General features: G+C 36.1%; 1 protein-coding gene across 1 annotated transcript; it reads right to left on the reverse strand.

The window, feature by feature from the left end:
• Positions 1 to 941: 941 nt before the first annotated feature.
• Positions 942 to 23,754, reverse strand: LOC120623908 (collagen alpha-1(IX) chain-like). The gene is made up of 23 exons (XM_039890202.1): positions 23,680 to 23,754; positions 18,703 to 18,758; positions 17,770 to 17,974; positions 16,956 to 17,148; positions 15,914 to 15,991; positions 15,755 to 15,841; positions 11,906 to 11,974; positions 11,563 to 11,601; positions 10,268 to 10,327; positions 9,798 to 9,851; positions 9,427 to 9,522; positions 9,207 to 9,285; positions 9,064 to 9,125; positions 8,351 to 8,447; positions 7,576 to 7,664; positions 6,641 to 6,748; positions 5,440 to 5,556; positions 4,794 to 4,910; positions 3,837 to 3,891; positions 3,521 to 3,622; positions 3,034 to 3,201; positions 2,479 to 2,541; positions 942 to 1,463 (listed from the first exon to the last, which is right to left on the reverse strand). Exons 1-23 carry the CDS (start codon positions 23,691 to 23,693, stop codon positions 1,345 to 1,347), a joined length of 2,127 nt encoding a protein of 708 aa, XP_039746136.1. The 5' UTR covers positions 23,694 to 23,754; the 3' UTR covers positions 942 to 1,344.
• Between the last annotated feature and the right edge of the window lie 3,180 nt (positions 23,755 to 26,934).

The following is a 26,934-nucleotide window of genomic DNA, read 5'->3' on the forward strand; positions in this document are numbered from 1 at the left end:
CACGGTCCCAAAGTCTCTACTCCAAAAGGCACAAAAATGAAGCTGCTATAAATAATTAAAGCTGGTGAATGATTGAATACAAAGAATTTAAAGGCGGTGTTATCTGCTTCTTTACATTCTAAAGATCCCGAATAAGTGAAATTTTGGTATTCAGCCGTACATACGTAGCGAAATAAATGTTCAATAATTATATCGAAATTAAACAATTAAAGAACGTATCTGCGTATTAATTTCATCAACTTTATTTTCTATTCATAAAGATTTTTAAGTACAATCTTATCATCATACAGTTTACAAACTATGAACACATTCAATTAAAATCAAATCAAATCAAAATACACTTTATTGTACACCATACACTGTACACAAAGCAATATAAAACACAATTGAAAGAAGGACAGTAAAGGTACAATAGGAGGCCATATCGCTTAAAGCGATCTCTCCAGGCAACCTACCAAAGGACATGAAGTTAAAAAGAAGGGTTAGCAGTAAGTATAACAAAAAATATATAAATAATAATAAATTAAATAAGATATGCTTACTTCATATATATACGCATACATCCCTACTAATATTGTAAATGTCAATGTAAGTTTGTTTGTTACGCTTTCGCGCCAAAACTACTTGACCGATCCTCATGAAACTTTGTACACATATTCTTGGAAGTGTTAGAAGTAATATACTTTTTAACCCGGCATTAAGCTTGGGTCCTTTGGGAAAGAGGATTAGTGTTTGATGATTTTACACCATAACTCCGACAAATTATAACCGATTTAAATAATTATTTTTGTACTTTAGAGGTTATAATATGTGTTTAATTTTGCCCAAACTATGGTTGGAGACAGAGGACAGAACTCCTCCACTCCATTTTTTTTTAGATCTTCAACTAAATTTAATGCCACATCAAAAAACAAAATCAAACGCAGACGAAGTCGCGGGCAACAGCTATTATAATATAAAAATATAACAGAATATATGCAATATATACTTGACAACAAGTGTAAATCTAAAAAATTACTGTACAACTTACAATAGTATATTCAAATTGAAATCGATCTTATTATTTACAATCATAGAAGTCTATCCACGTCCATCTATCCATATTATACTTAACCAACTTTCGAAGGAAAGAAGTTATATTAATTGTTCATGTGTGATTTTTTGAATGCTATTTATTTGTTGGCCTATCAAGTTTTATTTATAGTCTAAATTAAATCACACAAGGATAACAGTTATTCCAACATATATACAGCATATGTTTTCAACTATAAACCTTTATAAACCATATGACATTCGAATAAATAAAAAAAAATGGGAAAAAAGGCAGGATCAAAAAATTCTTAACTATGGTCCCTTATTATTACCCAATGCTGAATAAGCATAGTATGCGACGCCAGGGTACCCAGAAGTGGGGCATTCACAGCTTCCTCTTGGTCCTGGGACACCTCTGGGGCCTACTGGTCCTAGAAATAACATGAACGTCTTATCGCTATTGCTCTATTATCTGTACACTATATTATTTGTATACTTATATTATTTGACGACCGAGTGGCGCAGTGGGCAGCGACCCTGCTTTCTGAGTCCAAGGTCGTGGGTTCGATTCCCACAACTGGAAAATGTTTGTATGATAACATGAATGTTTTTCAGTGTCTGGGTGTTTATCTGCATATTATAAGTATTTATATGTATTATATTCATAAAAAAATATTCATCAGCTATCTCAGTACCCATAACACAAGCTACGCTTACTTTGGGGCTAGATGGCGATGTGTGTATTGTCGTAGTATATTTATTTATTTATTATTTATTATTATCTGTTTACTGCATAACCCGTGCCATTAAAGAATAGTCTGTTGAAAGGCGTCTGATGTGGTATCTCTTTCACACAATATACGGGCGTGAGTATAGTGTTCGTAGGACAACAGCCGTGTTATGCGAAAGAGAAAGAAAGCGAGACATCAGCCGCATTTCTGATTTTTGTTGGTCTAGTGTCGAGAATTCTTGACCAGATCACGAGGTCCAAGAAGTTATTGATTGTTTTATGAATTAATTGATATTAATCAATAAATTCTTAGTACCAGCCCGAATTGGAAACTCTGTGAACTCCAGTCGTGTCGGAGCTGCCGTGCCATAAGACTATGAGAGTAATCGATATATATATAAGAAAGTTGTGTTAGTTACATCATTTATAACTCAAGAACGGCTGGACCAATTTTTATGCTATTTGATATTTTGGATTCCTCCTAGACCGGAATAGGGTAATAAAGTATTAAAATATATAACATTCATCAAAAAAAAAAAAATATTCGCGGTACGAAGTTCGCCGGGACAGCTAGTAAATATATATAAAACAAACTTATTGACTAGTTGAAAAAAATCTCTTAAAATTTCAGATCAGATTGATGGTTCATTTGTGAGGTTGGCTAAGGAGCTAGAATAAATTATGGGCGTGGATGAATATAAATTACAGATACTAACCATTTCTACCAGGATCACCTCTTTGACCAGATCTTCCTTCAGGACCAACCGGACCCATCGGACCTGCAATAGAGGTTAAAATATAATTGGAAGGTTCTTCTGGAAGGTTATTAAAAATGTAGTGCAATTGACTAATTGAATTGAAAACCTACTCGTATGATATCAATAATTGTTTTCTTTAATCAATTTGCTATCGTAGATTTAAAAAGTATGTTTTCCATTATTACAAGAACATAAATAACTAACCTAAGCGAACCCAATTCCTCTACTATTTTTTGACAGCCAATTGGCGCAGTTTGCTGCGACCCTGCTTTCTGAGCCCAAGGCCGGGGGTTTCGATTCCCACTATTGGAAAATGTTTGTGTGATGAGCATGAATGTTTTTCAGTATCTGGGTGTTTATATGTATATTCTAAGTATTTATGTATATAATTCATAAAAATATTCATCAGGCATCTTAGTACCCATAACACAAGCTACGCTTACTTTGGTGCTAGATGGCAATGTGTTTATTGTCGTATTTATTTATTTATTTATTTATTATCTTATTCCATACCTGTCAATCCTCTAGGTCCTTCAGGACCGGGTAGGCCAACACCTTCGGGTCCTCTATCACCTTTATCACCCTTATCTCCGCTAGGTCCCGCAGCTCCCGGTCTGCCAGGTTCACCAGTCTCGCCAGGGTAACCTCGTGGTCCTTGCGAACCTGATTCACCTGGTAGCCCTGTTGATAGTTACAAAGAAATACTTTTGGCAGAACGCTTAGTTGTTTTATTAAATTTAATGTGACAAATTGATTTTAACAAGATTTTATTTGCATTTTAAAAAACCTTCACACTTCGGAGATAAATTTATGTTTCAATGAATATTAGTTGATTACTTAAGTTCTATATAAAACCTTCGTGGTTTTTCAACACAAAACTTCTACTTATTTTTTTATAAAAAACGGTTACTTTTTTATCAATACAATATTGGTGCTTCCAAATCTTTTTTAAAAGAGACTTCATATCGATAGATATTAAATACTTTGTATTTCTTCTTACCAGGGTTTCCAGAAGGACCTGGTCTTCCTGGAGGTCCTCTTCGACTGACGCTAGGGGCTACCGATGGTATAATCAAGTTTGCTGCCATTTCTTGAAACCGTGCTGTGGATAATTTTCATACATAATATTTAAATCTACAAATTGACTATCAAATGCAATGCAAGCAGATCCTTAAGTAGAACTCATTGAGAAAACAAAACCCGATCTCGAATATAACATAGATATGTAAAAATAAACCACCAAATAACCAAATTTCGTTTTTGGATGCTTACACTCGAGGATCTGCGCATAAGTCCCAAAATTGGAAGATTATTACCTCTGATCAAGTCCTCACAAATATTTTTAACGTCAGTCTCCGTCATTGATGGAATCTGTCGCAAGAAAGAAAAGCAGTTTATTTATTAGGATGACAATATAATACACTACCGCTGCATCACGATATTATAATGATCATACCAAAGAAATAAAATACTAGTTGCGAGAATTCTTAACAAGCTGACTTCACTTTAACAAAGATGGAACGTGACATGCATTAAAGTAGCTGGGACATTTCGTCCGTACCCCTATTCAATGCAATTTTTTGGCAATATAACCCAAATCTAAACTAGAGCTTACTAAGAACTGTTCGGTAATTCACGGACAATCAACGAAAAAAGCAAAAGTAAACACACTGTCAACCTTTATTAGTGCATAACATTTTTCGTTTTATTGGTGGACCCAATAAACTTCGAACCACCCAAAAAACTCAATGTATTGAAACTTAACTGGCGTGACAATTACGAAATTTTAAATTTGCAGAAAAAATTATTTCCATTTATCTGTTCCTTTGGAGTTTTCCTAATTTTTCTTTTTCAAACGCTGCACTGTATATTGAGTTAATCAAATAAATTTAAATATTGAAATTGCTCCAGACATTTTAAATTTATATAGTTACGTCAGCGGTAGTCTAGGTGTTAGATCCCGGTACGCACCTCAAGCTTTTGGTGTTATTTACGTGCTTTAACGGTGAATTAAAAGAGTTTAAGGAACTTAAATGCCTGAGAGTCCTTTTAATGTCCTCCAAGACGTTTGAAGGTTACCAATCTGCACTTGACCAGCGTGGCGAAATACGGTCTAAACTCATCTCATTTTGAGAGGAGAGATGTGCTCTAAACTGGGCCCGTAATTGGTTGATATTGATGATCAAGTTTAATTTTCTGGTGTTTTCTTAGGGGTTTGCAACATTTCTTTAGTTATGAGACGAAGGAGGTACAAATCAAACTATGCTACTTACTTCAACGTTCGTTCTACTAGGAGCAGGCAACCCAGGTAGCCCTTGCTGTCCAGGCGGCCCCGGTATTCCATCAATACCGTCTTTACCGGGGAAACCGGGAATTCCAGGGTTTCCACTCTAAATGAACAGAGATCTTTTTGAATATAATAATTTGACTTGAAATGTTGGATTTGAATAGTTCAGTCTTGTGCTGTTTGTGTCTAGCGGCTTCAAGCTACTTGCAACTACTTGAAATTCTTACAAAAGACCTATAGCTATTTTATTTCTGAGCTTTTAACTACACAACTCAAACGAAAAACAGTTTTAACCAGTATTATCACTGGTACATGAGGCTTATCACGTACAGATTTAATTGATGGACATACTCGTATTTTATCTAAGTATCTATAAAATTTTACACTTGTAGAGAACTTTGCTGGTAGATTCGCATTCGGTGGGTATGGTAAAACCCTAAGCACCAGGTTTTCTGGCAACCATCGCAATGTTCGGTTGTATTCGCAGTAGCTGCATTTTCAGGATTTTCCATAACGTCTACTTTAGCAAAACCTTTGTTCTAGTTGGCTCATGTTTTGATTTTTCCTTGGAAGAAAGTTCGTTTTCAGTCATTGAAAACCGATATTAGTAAAATGATGGATTCATTTCTTACCGCACCCTTCTCTCCTGGGGGGCCAGGGGGCCCAGGTATACTTATCCCGGGCGTAGCTGTGATTGTTGTGCCGGGGGGGCCAGGAGGTCCTGGCTTCCCTTGTCGTCCTTCGGGACCCTGATGAGATTATTTTGTTTAACGAAAAACTCCAATGAATTCCGTATTCAAATAGGCTTGCTTTATAAGTAATTAGGAAACATCAAGTCAATCAGAGTGTGGTGACTCTACCACCGGTTTAAGAGAATAAATAAGATTTTGTCTATGCTGACATCATTGTCTATTGGATAGAAGCAGGCGTTTAGAGTACCTTACGGAAGTGCATAAAAATGAATAATGAGACGTTAAGCTAAACATGTCCACGATGCTAAACGAATCTGTACGTTGAAGTTCTTCGTTTATTTATGTAGATCTTTAAAGAATACTCTTTCCATGTATGTCATCATTTTTCTCCTTAGGATCTCTAAATCTCAAGGTCAAGAAATAGGCTAATAAGGTATTTATGGTATATTAAGCTTAATTTGCTTTGCGCTTTAAGTAGATCGATATAATACATCATGAATGAATGAATGAATGAATACACTTTTATTGTACACCAAAGTAAAAAAAGTAGTTACAGAGATATAAAAACATATCAAGAGAGTACAATTCGGTGGCCTTATCGCTACATAGCGATTTCTTCCAGGCAACCAATGGCGTAAAAGGAAAAAACAGAAAAGAGGTAGGTGGTGCAATAAATTAGATTTAAAATTATGCAAGTATATAAATAAAATATATATATATATAAATATATTAAATATAAATACAAATAAAATATATAACATAAATACCTATATAAATATATAACAATATCCTCAATTTATATGAAATACATAAATAATTAAAATTACACACTTAAAATGATCCGCTTCAGCGATGTTCAGCTGATAATGATCCTTCACTAGTTTCTTGAAGGTCCCAATCGATTGTGCCTCACGGATATCTAAATCATCATAGCCTCTAACAGTCCACTGCTGGAATAAAGGCCTCTCCCAACTATGATGCCCAGAGGACACTTCTGCCCGTACTCCGTTATAACCGTAACCGCGGAAAGAGAAGGGGTGGTGGCAACTGTACTTTAATCTGCCGTCACCACACGGTATTTAATACATAAACGAGTATTGTTCTGTGATTCGAATCCCTTAGCTATACACTCAGAACTTACCTCTGGTCCTTCAGGGCCTTTTTCTCCTGGAACGCCTTGCAATCCAGCTGGACCTCTTTCTCCGGGGACGCCGGGTAAACCGGGGGGTCCTTGAAGTCCTGGTATACCCTGATTTACATCATTTATTAAATATATTAGGTAATTTATTCGCAAGCTGGGCGAATTAACGTAACACCAGCTGCTCACTATCAGAATTCGAAACTTCCACTACGACCCTATAGCTATAGCATCACTGCTACTACACGTATCTTTGCAATTTAGAAATTCGAGGTATTTTCTTTAAATATTTACGAAGTGTTGTTTCCCGCTCTGTCATTTGAAGGTGCTGTCAATAAGAGTGTGTCCAAACACTGCATTCCGACGTTATGCCACATTTACTAATTTGGCATAACGTCGTAAGTTCATTTATGCTATTAATGAAACCTTAAAACAAGGACATATATCCTTTAGAAATATATTCTTTAACAGCGCAGGTTATACAAATTATCATATATCTATTTAATTTACAAGTTGTAATCATAATCTTGCTATGTTGTGTACTGACTATTGGTAGGGTTGTGATTGCAACTTAAATACAGATTACTATATACAGATAATTGCAGATACGTCCATGCGCATACTCATTTAAAAGGCCTCAGATAATTTCTGCCTCATAAATACAAAATCAAAGCGAGAAGCTAGTTGTAACTCCAAATAAGGTATTATGTTGGGAATCGTAATTACCCAGCCGTTGCCCCCGGCTTCGTAACCCGTTTTTTGGGTTTTCATGAATCCTGTGGGAATCGGATATTTTCCTGGTATATAATCTAATTCCAAAATTCGGTCGAATTGGTATTGAAGTTTTTGCGTGGCAGAGTAACAAACATACATCCATCGATCCACCAATAAAAAAATTCTCATTTATAATATTAGTTTAATTAATTAATAAAGCTCACAGTAGTCCCTGCCAGTCCCGGGTGACCTGCTGGCCCTGGTTCTCCATCTCTGCCTGGTTTTCCAGGGTCACCACGGTCTCCTTTCGCACCTGGGTATTTATACGTCGACGTGAATTTTTGACTTTAATATTCTTTAGCAGTCAAAAATGCCTATAGCTAATGGGTAAGGCATCGTTCTCCCTTTCGGCGGAGACAGAGTTCGATCCCCAGCACGCACCTTTAACTTTTCGGATGTGCGTTTTTAATTTAACCAATTAAATATCACTTGCTTTTACGGCAAAGGTTTATATTCTCAAGGGTGTGAAGTCTACAATGTTCTTATGCAATAAAGTTATCAGTAAGTTGAAGTGTGCGAAAACACTAACTAACTAATCCGACGTTGTGCCACGTTTATTTACAAGGCCCTTTATCATAATAAATTGATCGTTAAAAACCCATTTAGTCAGAATGACCTACTAGGGCATCATGATTTGTAGTCACACACATTACCAACCCATTATATCTACTTAACAAATTACCTTCACACTACAGGGCACGGGTCTCCTTCAATGAGAAGGGCTTGGGACGTAGTCCACCACGCTGGCCCAGCGCAGATTGGTGGACTCCACACGCCTTTTGAGAACATTATGGAGAACTCTCAGGCAAGTAGGTTTTCCAACGATGTTTTCCTTCACCGTTAAAGCGAGTGATAATCGTAGTGAACTCGGCCCCGGTAAAGCCGAAGTCCTAACCGCTATCATCGCTTCAATATTATCGTCTTAAAATATGATCTTACCACGTGTAAAAGGGGTGTTGACAGCGGGAGGTCCCGGCGGGCCTACTGGACCCGGCTCACCACGAGGCCCCATAGGACCGGCGGGGCCGGTTTTACCCTACAATATCATCAAGTCGATATCATATTTAAATTAAATACACACTCTTCGGCTGTGAGATGGTTAACAAAAAATGTTGTGGGCTCTTCTTAGACCAGAGCGCGTTTGGAACCCTCCTAGCTTTTTTAGTTAACGAACGTAGTTATCAGCATCATCTAACAATAGTGGTAACATTTTATATGTATGAACGTTTCATAAGTACCTGTGATAAGGTCAACATGAGTAAAACATTTTTGATTTATTATAAAATACATGGTAAGTTTGTAAAATTGACTGCTGTAAATGTTTTTCTATGAACACATATTGACAGATTTAGAATAGCATTAAATTCGAGTTTATATATATTTTTTTCTAATTAAAAATAATGTAAAGTGTTAAAACCGACAAGATCGAAGGTACATTATTAAGCTTCGTTTCTGACGATAGCAGCATTTTATTTAGAGGTTAATTTCCTTGTAGCAAACACAATATGGTTCATAATTTAAAAAAAAAAAAAATAGAGTAGAGTTTAATTACAACTCTAACGAACTCTAAATATTAGAGACTCTTACTATATACTACAATTTCTATATCTATTTCTAAAACTACAGTCCATACGGCACAATACAATACTCACATCTTTTCCATCTACTCCGGGGAGGCCAGCTAATCCAACTAAACCTGTTTCACCGGGTTCTCCTATAATATATATCGGAATGAATTTTTTTAATCATTAAAACCATATTCATTATTGTATCTGAAATCAAAATTGAAACTTACCAGTCAGTCCCTGTTCCCCTTTGTCCCCTTTTGGACCACGCCGGCCCACTTCCCCTGGTGGCCCTACCACCAAAGTAACCTAAAAATTATAAAATTTCCATTTCCAATTATTTACTAATGTATTTACATTTTATTCAGTCGACAGTCGATTTTCTAAAATAAATAATTATTTGAAGTTAATCTTTTTTATTATTATAATTTGATGAGGGAAAAAACTTACATTCTCGGAATTCCCAGGGAGTCCTCTGTCACCCTTCTCGCCTTTAGGTCCAAGGGGCCCCTCCGGACCAATAGGTCCTGGAATACCTCTTTCTCCCTATCAAAAAATATTAAATGATATGACAAAACAACGACAGACAACCATTAAAACTCAGAAAACAGGTTAATATCGCTCCAAAAAGAACTGGCGCAAAATTCTATTTAAATACAGTCTAGTTTTTCTTACTTGACAATTTTTTGTTAGTTTTTAGTTAAAAGGTTATTTTCAAACTGTTGGAAAGTAATGAAATACAGTTACCAAAAAATTTGGAACTCAGAAAATGGGTTAACATATGAAAAAGATCGGGCCCAAAACACAATTTAAATACGTACCGGTAGACCCGTGTATCCAAGAGGCCCCGGTTCACCTTTTAGTCCTTCTGGTCCCTATAACGTGAAATTGGATGTAATTAAAGTAACCATTTTGAATATCTCTACTGCAGTTAAACCTCCGAATCTAGGTAGCTTTATCGAAAACTTCAGCCACGTGGTTGTGACTAGATTTACATAAGTAGGTATTTGGGAGTATGTGAACCTTGTTTTAGTCCAATAAGAAGAAACAAAAAATATCCTCACTAAAAATGATGCCACAAATTATTATTTACCTAAATACGCGGCACTCAGACGCTAAAATAATAATGAAAGCGCCAGGGAAATGTTTGACAAATTGACACAAAATTGTTTATTACAATAACCTTTCAACAATTTCAACTGCGAATAGTTATTTTATATGTTCAGAGTTCAGTGTTGTTTGCGTGCTTTGGTAACGTAGAAATTTTACCCTATATCGAAAGTTTACTTACAGGAGGACATGTTTGGTTGCATGGTGTGAAAGGACTCCCGTTAGGTGATCCAGTTAATATCTGAAATAAGAAATAATTGGAAATTAATCGCGAGTTATGAAAAGTAGGACAGCACAGGCGTAATCCTGTCTTCATCAGTAGCCTCCAAGATTTGCAGTCGAGGAGTCGTTTTCTAATATGAAGCTATGTATCGTCAAAGTAAAATGGACCTAATGCCACTCGTTTAATAACCCAGTGCTTCTGATTTATGTTTTACAAACTCGGCTGAAACTATCTTGTAACTTTCACACAACAGGTGTGCCTCACAAAGTAAGAACCTAAAGTATAGGTACTTAAGATCGACAAAACTATAATTTAATGGGCTTATATTTCTACAATTATGGAATTATAATAAGCTGCATTAGGGATAACAAAATGGCCTTGTAAAGTCCGGTCGCCTTTGTGCCGTGCCGTCTTGGCCCGTGCGGCATTTTGTCAAAAGCGTGCGTGCGGCGAACAGGCGCAGGAAAATTTGTATAAGAGAAGTGCCATGCCGTAGTAAAAAGTTATGTTTGTTGACTTTGGCAGAAAGGGTTTTTTTGTAGTACCTATATGTCGAACAGATGTTATGTTACGTATCGTATTTCAGTATGGATTCAGAACGTTATGACGTTGGATCCCTTATTATAAATAGGTACAGGACACAAAAAACCCAAATGTTCGCGTGATGAAAATTAGTGCCTATTTTTTTTCTTTTATCAACTCATATTTTCCATTGAAATTTTCCTTTAACTTGTCTTTATTATTTATATTCGTGTTCATTATAATACCATTAGAATAAAATAGAAAAACACTCTATTCATGAAATAAAAGTACTCCCATAAAAAGCAAAAAAAAAACCTAAATGTAAAATTCCAAATACTCCTGCCATTGTACCGACACTGAAATTGAACATAATATACATAATCTCTGAGAATAATCTCTTACAACCAAATTAAAACATTAATTTACTGCAATTGTAAAAATAATTATTACTGAAAGCCCCAATTCAAAGGGGCCGAATATTCGTTTAAGTTCAGTTCAGTTAGGTAAGTTCATAGTTATCGTGACGATTGTATCTTATTAAATCAAGACCATTTTTTCACGACGGATTTTTTTGGTTGTACCGAATTCCTTTATTTCCTCGCTAAAGGTCTTGTTTTGAAGTATTGTGTCGTGGCGTAGTATGACGTTGGGTATCGTTTAGTGGCGTAACTTGGCACGCAATAGAGTCATTAAAAGTGTGCATTTTCTTGATATAAAAAATATCTACTTACTGGTGTCGTGGTCGCCACTAAATACTCGGGCGGTATGTCCTGTAATTAATAATTAATAGTTATCTACTTTACTACTAAAGGCCGGTTTTAGCTAGTTAGTTGCAAATAAGTTTGTTGTGGGCTCTTCTTAGACCAGGGCGCGTTTGGAACCCTCGTAGCTTTAGATTTAAGTTGGCGAACGAAGTTATCACCATCCCGTTACAATTATGTAAACAAATATGTATGAACGCTTCATAAGTGCCTGTGATAGGCCTACATGAATAAAGAAATTTTGAATTTGACTACTAAAAAAAAAAAAAAATATCTTTAAAAATTTGAACTAAAATAAATTTATATTGCTTACAATTTCTTCACAGCTCTCTTCAGTTAGATTAAAACGGTTGCAGCTTAGAGACAACCACTGTAAGTCTATCTGGAAAAGAATTATTAATAATTAACGTAATTATTTATTAAGGCCCAATGAGAGTTTACTTAAAACTAAGAATTTACGAAGTAATAAGAAATCAAGTAGCCGCCAAGAAACTAATCTAATACTAGTAATAAACTAAAAGAGGTTACACAGCTTAATGCTCCGACGTAGTGTTGCCTTTTTATCGGTTTTTTAATGGTTATAATAAACATAAATAGATATAATAAATATAATACGACAATACACACATCGCCATCTAGCCCCAAAGTAAGCGTAGCTTGTTTTATGGGTACTGAGGTAGCTGATGAATATTTTTATGAATATAATACAGATGAACAACCAGACACAGAAAAACATTCATGTTCATTTTCCAGTTGTGGGAATCGAACCCACGGCCTTGGACTTAGAAAGCAGGGTCGCTGCCCACTGCGCACGTCGGCCGTCCGAATAAATAAACCTACTTTGGCGGATGTGCTCAGGAACTTTATAATCTTGGTCCTGTGGCACCATTCTACCACAGAACAGCGATACGCCGTTTGTTTGACACTCTTGTGGTTGACATTCAGTCAACATGTACGAAGCGTTTTTCCGGCATCGATGGTTCCTGCAAAATACAACCTCAATGCCTTCAAGGCAAGAGTGAATAGGCATTTTCTATACAAGCGCGTCCCGACTTAAACTGCATCATTGCCTTCCAACAGGCATGATAGCCGTCAAGCGCAAGCCTATCTAGTATTAAAAATAAACTAAAAAGTATATAGTATGGTATGAATATGCTCATTTTATAACGGACTTGTGCCGCGTTTTATCAAGTGCCTATAGTGATATTTAGAAAGGAAAAAAATTAATCTTATTTGATTTAAATATGTTATTATAAAACGTCTGGTAATAGCAGTAGTAAGGTTTTTTTTAATTATTTTTAGTGCACAACCAAAAAACGAATTACAAAATACTTAACGATAAAGCATTTTTCACGACCATCAAACCTTCGACGGCGTGAGACAGGCGAGTGAGGGTGTAGCCAAAAATTTTTTGGAAATAATGTACATTATATATATATAAGTATATCTAAGTATATTATTCAAAACCCCGAGAGCTTTCAACTAGAACTACAGAACCGGTTCGGTTGCCTAGCAGATTGCGACACTGTGGACGATTTGAACAACAGGCTGGTGGAAACTGTCCAAACAGTCGGGTCCAAATTCTACAAGGCCCACCGTAGAAACAAGGCCAATAGGTTCTCAACCAATACACTCAAGCTTATGACGGAGAGGCAAGAGATGAGACTAAAGTCTATAGCAGACGCGTCCGCTTACCGGCGGATTAATAGGCAGATCTCTAAATCACAGACTCGTGATATGCGGCACTTCAATACAGAGCGTATTAAAAATGCCATCGAGCAAAACAGAGGCTCTAAAGTGTTCGCTAGAGATCTGTCTATCGGTCAGAGCCAGTTGATGCGACTGAAGACCAATAATGGTAGTCTTGTCTCTTCCAAACCTGAGATCTTGGGTGAGGTTGAGAACTTTTATGGACAGTTGTACACCACAGTACAGACGCCTGTTGAAGATTTGGCTAAGGATCCTAGAGCCAAATTAACTCGACACTATACCGAAGATATCCCAGACGTCAGCCTATACGAGATTAGTGTGGCTCTCAAGCAGCTTAAAAATGGCAAGGCGCCGGGTGATGACGGAATAACGGCAGAACTCCTGAAGGCAGGTGGAAAACCGATAGTGAGAGTCCTTCAGCGATTGTTTGATTCCGTTATTCACCAAGGCACAACGCCAGAGGCATGGCACAGGAGTGTGGTGGTTCTGTTCTTCAAAAAAGGTGATAATACCTTGTTGAAGAATTACAGACCCATCTCGCTGCTGAGTCATATCTACAAGCTGTTTTCGAGAGTCATTACGAATCGTCTCGCTCGTAGGTTTGATGACTTCCAGCCTCCCGAACAAGCCGGTTTCCGTAAGGGCTTTAGTACCATAGACCACATTCATACGCTGCGGCAGGTTATACAGAAGACTGAAGAGTATAACCGGCCACTTTGCTTAGCGTTTGTGGACTATGAAAAAGCCTTTGATTCGGTGGAAACTTGGGCTGTGTTTAGGTCACTGCAGAGATGCCGAATTGACTACCGGTATATCCAAGTGTTGCAGTGTTTGTACAAAAACGCCACTATGTCAGTTCGTATACAGGATCAGACTACGAGACCAATCCAATTGCAGCGAGGCGTGCGACAGGGAGATGTTATCTCCCCGAAACTATTTACCGCTGCGTTGGAGGACGTCTTTAAGCTTCTGGAATGGAACGGACTTGGCATCAACATTAACGGCGAGTACATCACTCAACTTCGGTTTGCCGACGATGTAGTCATAATGGCAGAGACTCTGGGAGACCTAAATACGATGCTCGATGGCCTCAGCAGAGCTTCTCAACAGGTTGGCCTACGAATGAACATGAGCAAGACGAAGATTATGTCTAATGCTCATGTTCCGCTTCAACCAGTAATCGTTGAGAACACTGCACTCGAAATTGTTGACGAATACGTATACCTAGGACACACGATCCAGTTAGGTAGGTCCAATTTCGAGAAGGAGGTGAACCGCCGAATCCAACTCGGATGGGCAGCGTTCGGGAAACTCCGTGCCATCTTTTCGTCAGAAATCCCTCAGTGCCTGAAGACGAAAGTCTTCGAACAGTGCGTGTTGCCAGTGATGACCTATGGCTCTGAAACATGGTCGTTAACTATGGGCCTCATAAGAAGGCTTAGAGTCACTCAGCGGGCGATGGAGAGAGCTATGCTCGGAGTATCTCTACGCGATCGAATCAGAAATGTGGAGATTCGTAGAAGAACCAAAGTTACCGACATAGCTCAACGAGTCGCGAAGCTTAAGTGGCAATGGGCCGGGCACATAGTTCGGAGAAAGGATGGACGTTGGGGTCCCAAGGTGCTGGAATGGCAGCCCCGTACTGGTAAGCGCAGCGTTGGTCGACCCCCAACGAGGTGGACAGACGACATTAAGCGCGTCGCAGGTAGCCGTTGGATCCAAGCGGCTCAGAATCGTGGAACTTGGAACTCCCTACAAAAGACCTATGTCCAGCAGTGGACGTCTATCGGTTGATGTGATGATGATATCTAAGTATATATATATATATATATATATATATATAAAAGAGAAAGTGTGTGGGTATGTTCCGTATAGGCTCCGAAACGGCTGGACCGATTTTAATGAAACTTTCAGGGAATCTCCGGATTGACCTGGCGAGTAATCCTGTAAAGTTTGATTACTATCGGAGCACTCCTATTTTTAAACTGTCAAACTGTGAAATACAGCTTTTATTTACTATGATGATATTCTATTGTTGGGTGTACATGGGTGTAGATAATGGTCTTCACCCGCTCGAGAAGAGAATAGAAGAAAATGAATACGAAGAGAAATAAATGATTTAATATATTATAAGACTTAAATTAAAACATTAATGATGTAAGTTTCTTGTTTAAATAAAATAAAGCAAAATCTAGCCCGGCGAAGCGGACTGGGTACGTTAGTAATATATATATTTGATATACATTCTATTAGTCATTCTTAAACACCCAACACTGGATACAAGCATAACAAAACCATAGCGAGTTGAAATCCCTACAAAAGACTAATGACTAATGTCTATGTCCAGCAATGGATTCCTGTGGTTAAGATGATGTTCAAACTTTTTGTTTATGTTGTCTACTAAATTTTGTAACGGATGTCATATATACTAGTCTTTGATGGACGACTTTACCTGTGCTGGGCTGCCATCGTCGTTCGTAACTATGGTAATAGATGACGCGTTGCGGAAGTCGTGCTGAGCAATTCTCTCTGGTTCTAACTGTAAAAAAAGGTAGACATTACTAATATTAATAGCGTCTCATGATTTAAATCTTTATAAAACCCTCTGTACCTCTACACAATCTACAGCTGCATGTACTGTGTCATTTGTGATTGCCACGTGTAATTTGTGCCAGCCCGGACTGAAGAGCTGAAAGGTAAAAAAGTTTGTGTAACTGTCAAGTATATTTACTTTTCGAAATCAATGACACACAACGAACAACAATAATACTACGTAAAGCCATAAATCAAAAGAAGAAGAACAACAATAATTTTTCCCGCGTTAAAGTGTTCATTTGTTTTTTTTTTTTTTATAAACAAAGTAATTTATTAAAAAAAGGTCGAAATTTTAATAAAACCTTTGATAAGTTTCCATGTTTCATAGTAAGTCCTATTTGTACATTATACGATAGTTTACGATCTTGAATAATTTGGTTGTTAAACCACGACAGGTATGATTTACATAAATATTTTGCAAGCCACTGTGCGAATATATGTGGCCAGCAAAGCAATTTCCATTTATCTCGAAGAAGGTTGTGAAAATAATGTTCAAATTTCCAAGCATGTTGCGACGTGCAAAAAAAATTCTGGCCACTACCATTGTTATATCTAAATTAAAATAAATATCTAACTATAGTAAACTAGTGTAAAGGTAAGAAAAATAAAATAAATAAATATACAAATACTGGCGGACCCCAGCGCCATCTGTCGGGCTGATTTGTGAATCTAAACCATCCAAACGCATACCAAAAAATTCATTCAAATCGGTCCAGCCGTTTGGGAGGAGTTCAGTGACAAACACGCACACAAGAAATATATATATAAAGATACTACGACAGTACACATATCGCCATCTAGCCCCAAAGTAAGCGTAGCTTGTGTTATGGGTACTAAGATGACTTATGAATATTTTTCTGAATAATATACATAAATATAAATACTTATAATAAATAACACCTAGACGCTGAAAAACATTCACGTTCAATCACACAAACATTTTCCATTTGTGGGAATCTAGTCCCAAAGTAGGCGTATAAATAATATGAAATTAAGTAATTATTAGGTACGTAGAAAAGACCAATATTAGTTTTCCCACCTTTAATAATATTTTATACCTGATAAGAAGAGAACACAACCCTTGATCCTTGCACATACACAGCAAACTTGCGCACATTGGGTAGGAGTGTCAAAGAGAACTCAAGAGTTTGGGAACGAGCGCGGATCAAACTCCACGGCCGATGTTGTCCGCGAGCGTTGAATGTGCCCACCACACTAAAATACTCGGGTAAGCCATTTGGAAAAACTTTCCTGTAATAAAACGATATTCTTCTAAGTACAATTTTATATTTCTTTGTATTTTTATATTTTTTTAAGTGAAGAAACGCATACTTAAACCTATTATTTTTTTATTTCCCCAGGACATTCTTAGGTTAATTATCGTTGCAAGTTTAATAGAGAGCTAGTCAAGTGTAGGTAATCTTATTGTGATCCTATCATTGGGCAATATGGTGACGGCACCACACCTTCTCTCCCGTGGCTGTCGTACGAGGCCGCTAAGGGAATTTATTTATAATATATTATAATTTATTTATCATAACAAAAGTTTTGCTGATTTTTAGTGTTCGTAATTCAAATTTCTTATTGCTTTTTTTAGTTAGCTATTGGAAATAGATTCTTGGAAGCTCTTGGATTTGCTGTAAATTTTTTACAATCATAAGCCTTGAAGACTTATAGAAAAAATAGAAAATATCCTTTATTTTAAGTCTGTATGTTTACTCTACTGAGAAGAACTGGAGTTCGAGGCTTAAATAATAATATGCTGATTAAAATAAAACTCAATTCATTTATTTCAAGTAGACTAAAAGTAGAAGCACTTTTGAAAAGCCAAGTCAGTATATTTGTAATGACTCTACCACCGGTTAAACTTACCGTAATGGTAAAGTTAGATTAGCCCCGTCACCAATCCGAAACGCCGTCTGCAAGTCCTGGGAGCCTTGTACCAGAGTTACTCCAGTCGTATCCGGACTGTCCAAACGGTACACCGCAATCAAGTCTACGGTCTGGAAGTCCACATCGCCGATACTCTGGGAGGAGCATGGGCCGTCTGACAGCGGCGATAGTGTTGTTAGGTTATCTGTAATTAATTGATTCTATTAAGGTGAAAATTAGTTCAGGCATGCAGCACTTTTTTATTTAAATACTCTTTTAACCTTATGTCTGTAAGGATTTTTTGTGTCTTATACAATTTTTTATTTATTTCCTTCTGATTAATACACATATATTTTTAAAAAAAAAATAGCGTATCACTAGATTAGCCAAAATATTTAAATCTCTTTTATCAAAATTCGTTCAGCCATCTTAGCATGAAGAGGTAAAGTACAGAATAGCCCTTTAGTAATATTGATCTAGAGATTTGGATATATACCTAATTAACAAGTAAGTAATATAAAATAAACAGAACAGCAATAGTAGATTGTTCAATAAGTGAGTAATGCAATGTCTTACGTACCTACGGGCGCCGGCATAAATCCTAAACGTAACTACGGATTTCTGAAAAACTCTCGAGCGTAGCGAAGGGTTTAAGGGCGTCTCAGAAGAATACAGCATTAACATTTTCGTTGAATACTGAGCTTTTTACACCTTGCATGCAGTACAGGGGAGGGGAGTTCTACCGCTGTGCTGAATTCTGCCGCCAAGCAGCATTGCTGAGTTCCAGTCTGAAGGGTTTGGTTGCCGGTGTTATTACAGGCTTAACACCTTTATTATCCGCGTCTTTGCATGCCCCGCGAAATCCCACAGAGTGAAGACAATATATTTTAGTTAAATTCTTAGTCTAAATATCCTTTAAAAATGAGCACCCACCTATAGGATCTCCATTGCTGGCACCTGTCGCCAGAACCGCAACCAGCAGTAAGATTCTGTGTAATAAACCAGGTCCTTTGTGAAATTTAAAATTGGCTTTATCTGGCAAAAGTAAAAGTCGGAAAATATAAATAAAGTTAAAGTTTTAATAGCAACATTCGTTGTGCGACAGCTCCTACTTTTTACTTCCAAAGTTTGTGGTAGAAAAGTATATTTATCTATAGTAATTATTTAACCAGCTGATTCTTGTCGCTTGTTGATTCTTTAGAATAGGGACGATTGTGTGATATTTTCCATCAGGTTAACTTGTTTACAGATTTCACAATAAGCCTGTCATGGTACATTTATGGCCGAAGTGATTTCGATATGACAATATTCGAAATAAATTTTTTGAACACTTTCTAAACGATCACAATGAATGGTGTAATACTTAAAGTGCGTGCTGGCATCCAAACCCGTCCCCCGAAAGTGAAACCGAAGCCCGTACCACGACGCTATCACCGCTTCCTTACCTCACCTATTAAGTCTATATTGAAAATAATATTATCTCAGTAGGCAACTACATTTATTTTCTCAGAATAATACCAGTTAACAGTCCTTGCGTGCAATAAGGAATTTACGCGTGTCTGTATCTACGTAATCAGAGTGAATCAATCGGACCTCGCAACGCAATTGGCGGGTCATCAAATCTCGATAGCGGCGGGTTAACAATTAATTGACATTCAGGAACCAATCAGCGCCCCACTTTTGATGACCTCCAACTGTTTTTAATATCATTGGGTCATTTGACTGAGAAAATAAAATAATAGCCACTTCAACTTTGCATGTTGACAACCTGTTGGCGCAGTAGGCAGTGACAAGGCCGTGGGTTCGATTCCCACAACTGGAAAAATGTTTGTGTGATGAATGTGAATGTTTATCAGTGTCTGGATGTTTATGAATGAATGAATGAATACACTTTTATTGTACACCAAAGAAAAAAAGTAGTTACAAAGATATAAATACATATAAAGAGAGTACAATTTGGTGGCCTTATCGCTACATAGCGATTTCTTCCAGGCAACCAATGGCGTTAAAGGAAAAGAGGTAGGTGGTGCAATAAATAAGATATATATATATATATAGAATAATAAATAATTTATATATATATATATATATATATATATATATATATATATATATATATATATATAAATATATAAATATATAACATCCTCAATTTATATGAAATACATAAATAATTAAAATTACACACTTAAAATGATCCGCTTCAGCGATGATCGGCTGAAAGAGACAAATAATGATCCTAGTTACACTAGTTTCTTGAAGGTCCCAATCGATTGCGCCTCACGGATATCTAACGGCAAGGCGTTCCATATTTTAATAGCCTGAACCGTAAATGATCCGTTGAAGAAGGAGGATTTGTGACCAGGCACCTTCAAGATTAACTTCCTTGTAGAACGAAGTTCACCTGGGAGTCCTACAAATTGAAACCTCTCTTTCAGGTAAAGAGGAATAGAAGGATGAAATAAATCTCAGTACATAATAGAAACAATGTGCAAATTCCGGCGAAGTCTTGAGACGAGACCGAAATTGAGAAATATGATCATATTTGCGCAACCCAAATATGAAACGAATGCTAGAATTCTGGCGTCTCTCAAGTTTATTTAACTGATCTTCAGTTAAGTTAACATAGCTTGCGTCAGCGTAGTCAAGAATGGGAAGGAGTAGAGTCTGTGCGAGCATAATTTTGGTAGGTATAGGAAGTAAATACCGAAGACGACGCAAAGAACCTAGAGCTGCAAATGTCTTTCTGCTGATCTCATTAATGTGGCACGTCCAACTTAAGGTTCGGTCAAGATAAATGCCCAAGTTTTTTACAGTTGTTTATCTGTATATTATAAGTATTTATGTGTATTATATTCATAAAAGTATTCATCACCTATACTAGTACCCAAAACACAAGCTACGCTGACATACGTAAGGCTCAATCCCTAAATGTTTTTAAGAAGCGTTTGGAAAACCATTTTTTATCTATGTAATATTATAGTATGTAGTATATTGCTTAAATATGTATATACTTATATATATTATGTATAATATGTATGTAGTATTAGAATTTATGAGTAAGTAGTTTATTAAAATTATTTTATATATATATAAATATATATTTTTTTTTTTATACTTAAATTGCTGCACCAACCCGTTCCTTCGTTTTTTTTTTTCCTAACGTCAAAGGTTGTCTGGAAGAGATCGCTTTAGTGATAAGACCGCCTTTGCACGCTCTATTTTATTTTTATTATTTTAGGTTTCTTCTATTTGTGTTTAATTTATATAAAATGTAAAGACTTAAAACAAACAAACAAACACTGTTGCTTAAACAGTGCAACGCCTATGCGTTATGACTAGAAAACTGGCCTATGATGTACGGAGGTACTCTTATGTCAAAAAATACTGCACGCATCATAAGCGAAGCGTTGAGGTGGGTATTACTGTCAGTTTACGCACACCGAGTGATTCTCCAACTTAAAATCTCACTTTTTTATTCTTTATTGATTTTATAAGTGAATATAAAAAGACAAATGTTGAGAAAACACTATTTTTAACACTCATGATATTTTTAAATCTCTTTTTATTATTTAAAATAATTAAAAAATTGTTTAAAAAAGTGCTGTATTGGACGTCCGTGTGCCTGTATGTGCGGATCCCGTATTTTGTGGTCACGATAACGAGCGAAATACTTCACTTATCCAGTTGTTTTTATAGGCTTCAGTATTTTCAGTATTTTATACAATAAAAGTATATTCATTCATTCATTCAATCAGCTGTTGTATCATTTTATTATATGTTATAATTTGATATTACTAGTGCAGTAAACAATATACATTTCTGCCTAGTTGTATTAAAAAAAATCCTAATTAATAGTTATTAAAAAAAAAAACTTCTATGACCACAGGGTCAATTAACCAAATTAACTGTTTAGACCGACGATTCAATTAGTAACATACTGCTGCGGTATTGTTGGACTATAAAACCAATTGCTAATACTTTATTGTCACACGAATCCGAAACTTTATTACTCATCTTGAATTAAAAAAAAACACTGATGTCATTTGAGTTGTCAATGACTTAACAGAAAGGACTGTGATAAAGCCTGATTTATATAACAGTGGACGGATTACCGGAATCCGACAAACGTTATGCAGGGCAGTGTCGAACTATCGAATTTGTCGGAATATAAAGTACTGCCTATGACATGGTCTTAGTCCGGATTCAGAGTACCTTGTAATACGACAATTTACAGATACAATAATAAGATTTTGTATGTTATACTCTGTTTAACCATGCATGACCTCCATTAGGAAAGATTGTCTAATATATAATAATAATTATAGGTAATAAACATGTCGGATTGAAATTGGCCAGTTTAGTTCTTATTATGTCCAAATGTTAAACAGGCGTGTTCGATCACTTGTGTCGTATTATAGGTCACAAGTGATCCTTAGTTCAAGATTTCCTCGCTCGCAATCGAGGAGTTGTTTAAGAGTACCACAATACTTGTACATCACAGTAAAATAGGTCATATTACAATTGCATCAAAGCTCACATTTGGCTACAATTCTTCAGCTATAGGTTTTGGTAGATCGTTTGTAAAATAAAAATCTGAGTTAGACTATAAAGCGTACAGGTACATTTTACTTTGACGTTATATTTAGAATTTGATACGCGACTGTACTAAAATCTGCTCTCCACACAAAGGGGAATTTAGTTCTCGGGGTTTGGGAGACTCCCGGTTGACTTGACTCGGCGAAAAAATAGAACATGCTGCCGTTTTTTTCAATTTAATTGTAAAATTACTAATGAACTGGAACATATCTGTTTAAACCACGATAAGGACTTGACTCGCCGGTTTTGAGAGTTATCTCACCACTTAGCTACTAAAAAATAAAGGCTTAAAAGATCACAAGCTTTGCTTTTGTTCAGTCAGGCTTACTACATTATATAAGGTACGAATCATACCTTAATCGGCAGAGCCAAACAGTTTTTTTTATAAGAATAATTGACTGACAAAGCACGTGGATAACTGATGGTAACTGGAAAACCGATCAACACTTTCAGACAATGCAAGAAATTCATCATACGAAGTGTCGCCCTCTGTCAATCAACCTGAAGCGATGTGCCAGTAATTGTACTCGCAACCATCGGAAATAACTTCGCCTTTAGAAATTAAGAATTAAAATCAGTGTGTGAGCACTATGGACTCGTCCTGGGTTCGATCCCAGGGAGGGGAACAATTTGGGAATTTATTATTTCCGAATTTTCTCTGGTGTGATCTTGGGAGGCTAGTTCCTAATCAGAGACCAAGCTATCTAGCGCAACACCATTTAGCGTAGAAACCGACTAGGGGGGGACATTCTATATATCTAGCATATCCCCAAAGGTTAGCCGGCTACAATCTTAGACTGTACTTATCATCACTGATTCTTCTGCATGAGATTACAGTGAACGTGTAACCACTAACCTACCCCATTTCTCTAAAATTGTATCAACATAAATGAATAAAATGATAATGAAATATAAATACACTTTATTGTAGGTACACCTAACAGAATAATAAACAATAACACAAAATATTACACCCAAAATAATATAACATAATTTCGGGATATCCACATCAGGACGGCCGAAAACAAAAGTAACGGGGCAGATTATTCCAATGAATTCAGGAAATTCTAGACTATGCTACATATTTTTAATATATACTTTAAAAGACTTAAAAAAATTATAAAATTTTTGTGTAAGCTTGACAGAGCTGCCAATTTAATTACAATTTTATTTAATTACCTATTCGTTCTATTCAAGCGAAAGACGTATCTCTTTCTCTTCTTTTGTTCTCTTAAAATCACAACATTATGTACCTACCTACGCTATGGCTTTATTTTAAGATTAAAAGCATAATTTAAAAAAGTAACTCACCCTATAACTTCCATAATCGTTTCAACGAATGAATAATATTTAAATTAAGAACACATGTCTATGGTCCACAACTGAACGAACTCTCCCAACAGACTGAAAGTCCAGCTGGCTAATAAAGTATTGTACCTACCGAGATTTTCTGCGGACGCATTAATATATTTCAATCAATTTCGTCTGTCAAGCTTTTTAATGTTCATGCATGCTGTTATTATGAGTAACAACGCTGTGGTGAGGTCTGTTTAATGGAATAGGTATAATAGGGGGATTTTAAGTTAATTTTTTTTTTAAGATTTGGTTATATATATGTATTATCTGTATTGTTTAAACGTTGAGACATAACCGCCAACTAAACACCAATTAAATGGGTGTAATTTTTTTATTTAAGTAATAATTGTTCAAAACATTTTTTTTTAATTGACGGACCAAGCTGATGCCCCACCTGACGGTTAGGAATACCCTTGCCTATGAACAGAGCAACACTTCGTAGAGATGAAAATTTCTCCCTGTGTCAACCTGGGGCGTAGGTGTTACACGCTTAATTTGCCTGTAATGACACTGGCAACCAAGACCTTCGGCATGAACAGAAATGCTGCTTGGCAAATAAGTACTTCCACGGAAGATCTCTTTCAAAACATGCGCTACTAAAACTAAAAACTCCTGCTACTATAACATTTCCTATTTGAAGAAAAAAATACTATGTATGGTGCGGTGCGTGTCGGTCTACAGTCTATTTATTTAATTTATTTATACTCTTTATTTGCACACAAATAAAAATACAGAAGAATTATAAAAGAAAACACAGACAGAAGAAGTATACATAAGGCGGCCTTATCGCTTTGTAGCCTTTTGTATACAGTCGTGTAGGGTTCCGTGAAAAGTTTTTTTAGGAGGTTCCCTAGTCAATAGTATGCAGACTTAGAAAGGGATTTTTTTTTCATTCTTTGACACTGTATACAAAATAAATAGTATTTTAAAAGACCGATACGACGATAACCATTGAATATGAGATAGACAATAAAAAAAATAGTCTTTACTGTACGGTTACGGGCTACAGTACCCTACATATATTATTTTTATGTACCACTTTGTTGGCGTAATATATATATACAAATAGTATCCTTCTAGCACTAAGAGTTTCTGAGTTAAGTCACGGAAATATAGACAGAGGGACGGACAGACACGGTTAAGTTATAAACATTTTATGTTGTTGACGGAAAGGAAATCCTAAGGAAATCTACGTAATTTCTTATTGTAGTACCACCAATACCGAATTTTATCGTTTAAGACCCACAGGCACTGTGTATTTTTCAGGGATAAAATATAGACGAGGTTGCTTTCCGTATAATAAATCTTCTTAATGCGAAAATGAGAATCAAGCCACGCTGTTGCTCCATTGCTGCGTGAAATACTCTCGCATTTATGATATGTATTATGTAGTGATGGAGCGGTTTCCAAACGATGACACCATAATCTTGATCCAAATAGATGGATTCATTTACACTAGTAATTATATCTCAAGAGTAGTGTTTAATTAAAAGCATCAACTGAAACTAAAAATAGAACCGATGTAAGCAAGAAGTAACGGTAAATTTTAACCGACTTCAGAAAGTGTGGTTTTAGTTTATAGCTATGCATTTTGGGATTGGATTTGGGATGCATTTCACAGGGATTTTTACCAGCGTAGGCACAAAGCAGTAAGATGGCATAATATGGAAAAAATCCTTCTCATAAAAGTGCTGTATGCAAATTTGATGGTAAGCATTGCTTTGTCGCGTGTATGAAGTGCTTAACTGTTATTTTGTAACTTCGTCCAAAAAAGACAAACAACATTAAAAAAATAACATTATTTCACAAACTAATCCATGGGTCTGATAAAAAAGTGATGCTGATTTTGTTAAAGAAAAAGCATTGCAAATTGTTTTTGATGATGATGCAGTTTAAGATGGAATAGGATGACTTGTTATGGCAGTTGTATTAAATCCATATCCCTTATTGGAATCTACGAATAACGCAGTATCTTACCGAGCGTTAAATCGCTAGGGGACGTCTTTGTCAGTAGGTATCTAGCCACGGCCGATGCCTCCCACTAGACCCAACAAGACTATATTTTAAAATTATAATAAATTCCCAAATTGCTGGGGATCGAAGCTGGAACCGCTACTTATAAGAGCTGTCCTCACCATTGCGCCATGGAGGTCGCTAAAATTGTAATACAGACTTGACAAAGCGCAACGTCTTGGTATCTCATAGAATTGGTTTTTCTTTCTTATCCCATGTATGTTTAATTTTAGAAAGTAAAGTGGTAAAGGCTTCACTTTCGGTTGGACCCAGTTCAATCCCCGGCACACACCTCTTATTTTTCGGTGTTGTATCCTTTTTAAAAAAATAAATAAATATCACTTTCTTAAACATCGTGAGGATACCGGGAGGATATGTCTGAGAGTTATCCATATTATTTATTAGTTTATCTATTTCCTTAATTTTAATGCACAAGTTATTTTTAAACATTAAACACTATACAATACATAAAAGAATGCACTAACTTATAGCATCAACATTAACAAATTTAAATAATAACTGTGTCCTACTATTACTGCGTCATTTACATTCAGGACCTTAGAAATAAGATAGATAAGATAAGATACAGTTAGCTTAAATTAGGGGAGTACGCTGTAATTTGGCCTACGCTTAAGAATAGTTAATTATAGGATCAAAACTAATATATAACTAATACTAACAAAACTAACTAATAAATAAGCGTAAGCGCAAGTGATATTTAATATGCCTACTATACGATAAATAGGGTCCCTAACGAGAGTTACAGAAATAATATTTGATGAACTTTGGCTGTCTAGCTGCCCAACTGTAACAACACTTCAATAACTTAGGGCCTGCCGGAGGTAATGCTCTATTTATCGTGTAGTGTAATTGGAGCTTTAGTAACGCGTTATGGAATTTTCAATGATGGAAAAGGTTAAAAGTTTATAGTGTGCAATTTACATAGTTTCCGCAATAAATAACTCGATAAAGAGCACGGTTCTAATAATAATAATTCTTATTACTAATGTTAGAAGTTATTTTTAATGAACGGCGTTTCAAAAGAAACCAATTAGAAATAGAGTAATAAATGTTTCAATTTAAAATGCATTCCAAGCATATTATGTAGCGTTCATTGTAGGAATGAATCAGTCTAATCAGAATCAGCTAACAGATCAACATAATGCACTGCACCTATCTGTGGCTAATAAATGAATA

This window comes from Pararge aegeria, chromosome 1 (assembly GCF_905163445.1).
Source record: "Pararge aegeria chromosome 1, ilParAegt1.1, whole genome shotgun sequence".
NCBI lineage: Eukaryota > Metazoa > Arthropoda > Insecta > Lepidoptera > Nymphalidae > Pararge > Pararge aegeria.

Bases quoted from the DNA above. Each gene is read 5' to 3' on its own strand.
- LOC120623908 (XM_039890202.1), bottom strand. The intron at 15,992-16,955 runs GTATAAAATATT...TTTACCTTTCAG, and splicing joins TTGTGTTCTCTTCTTATCAG to CTCTTCAGTCCGGGCTGGCA. The intron at 11,602-11,905 runs GTAAGCAATATA...TATTAATTACAG, and splicing joins AAGAGAGCTGTGAAGAAATT to GACATACCGCCCGAGTATTT.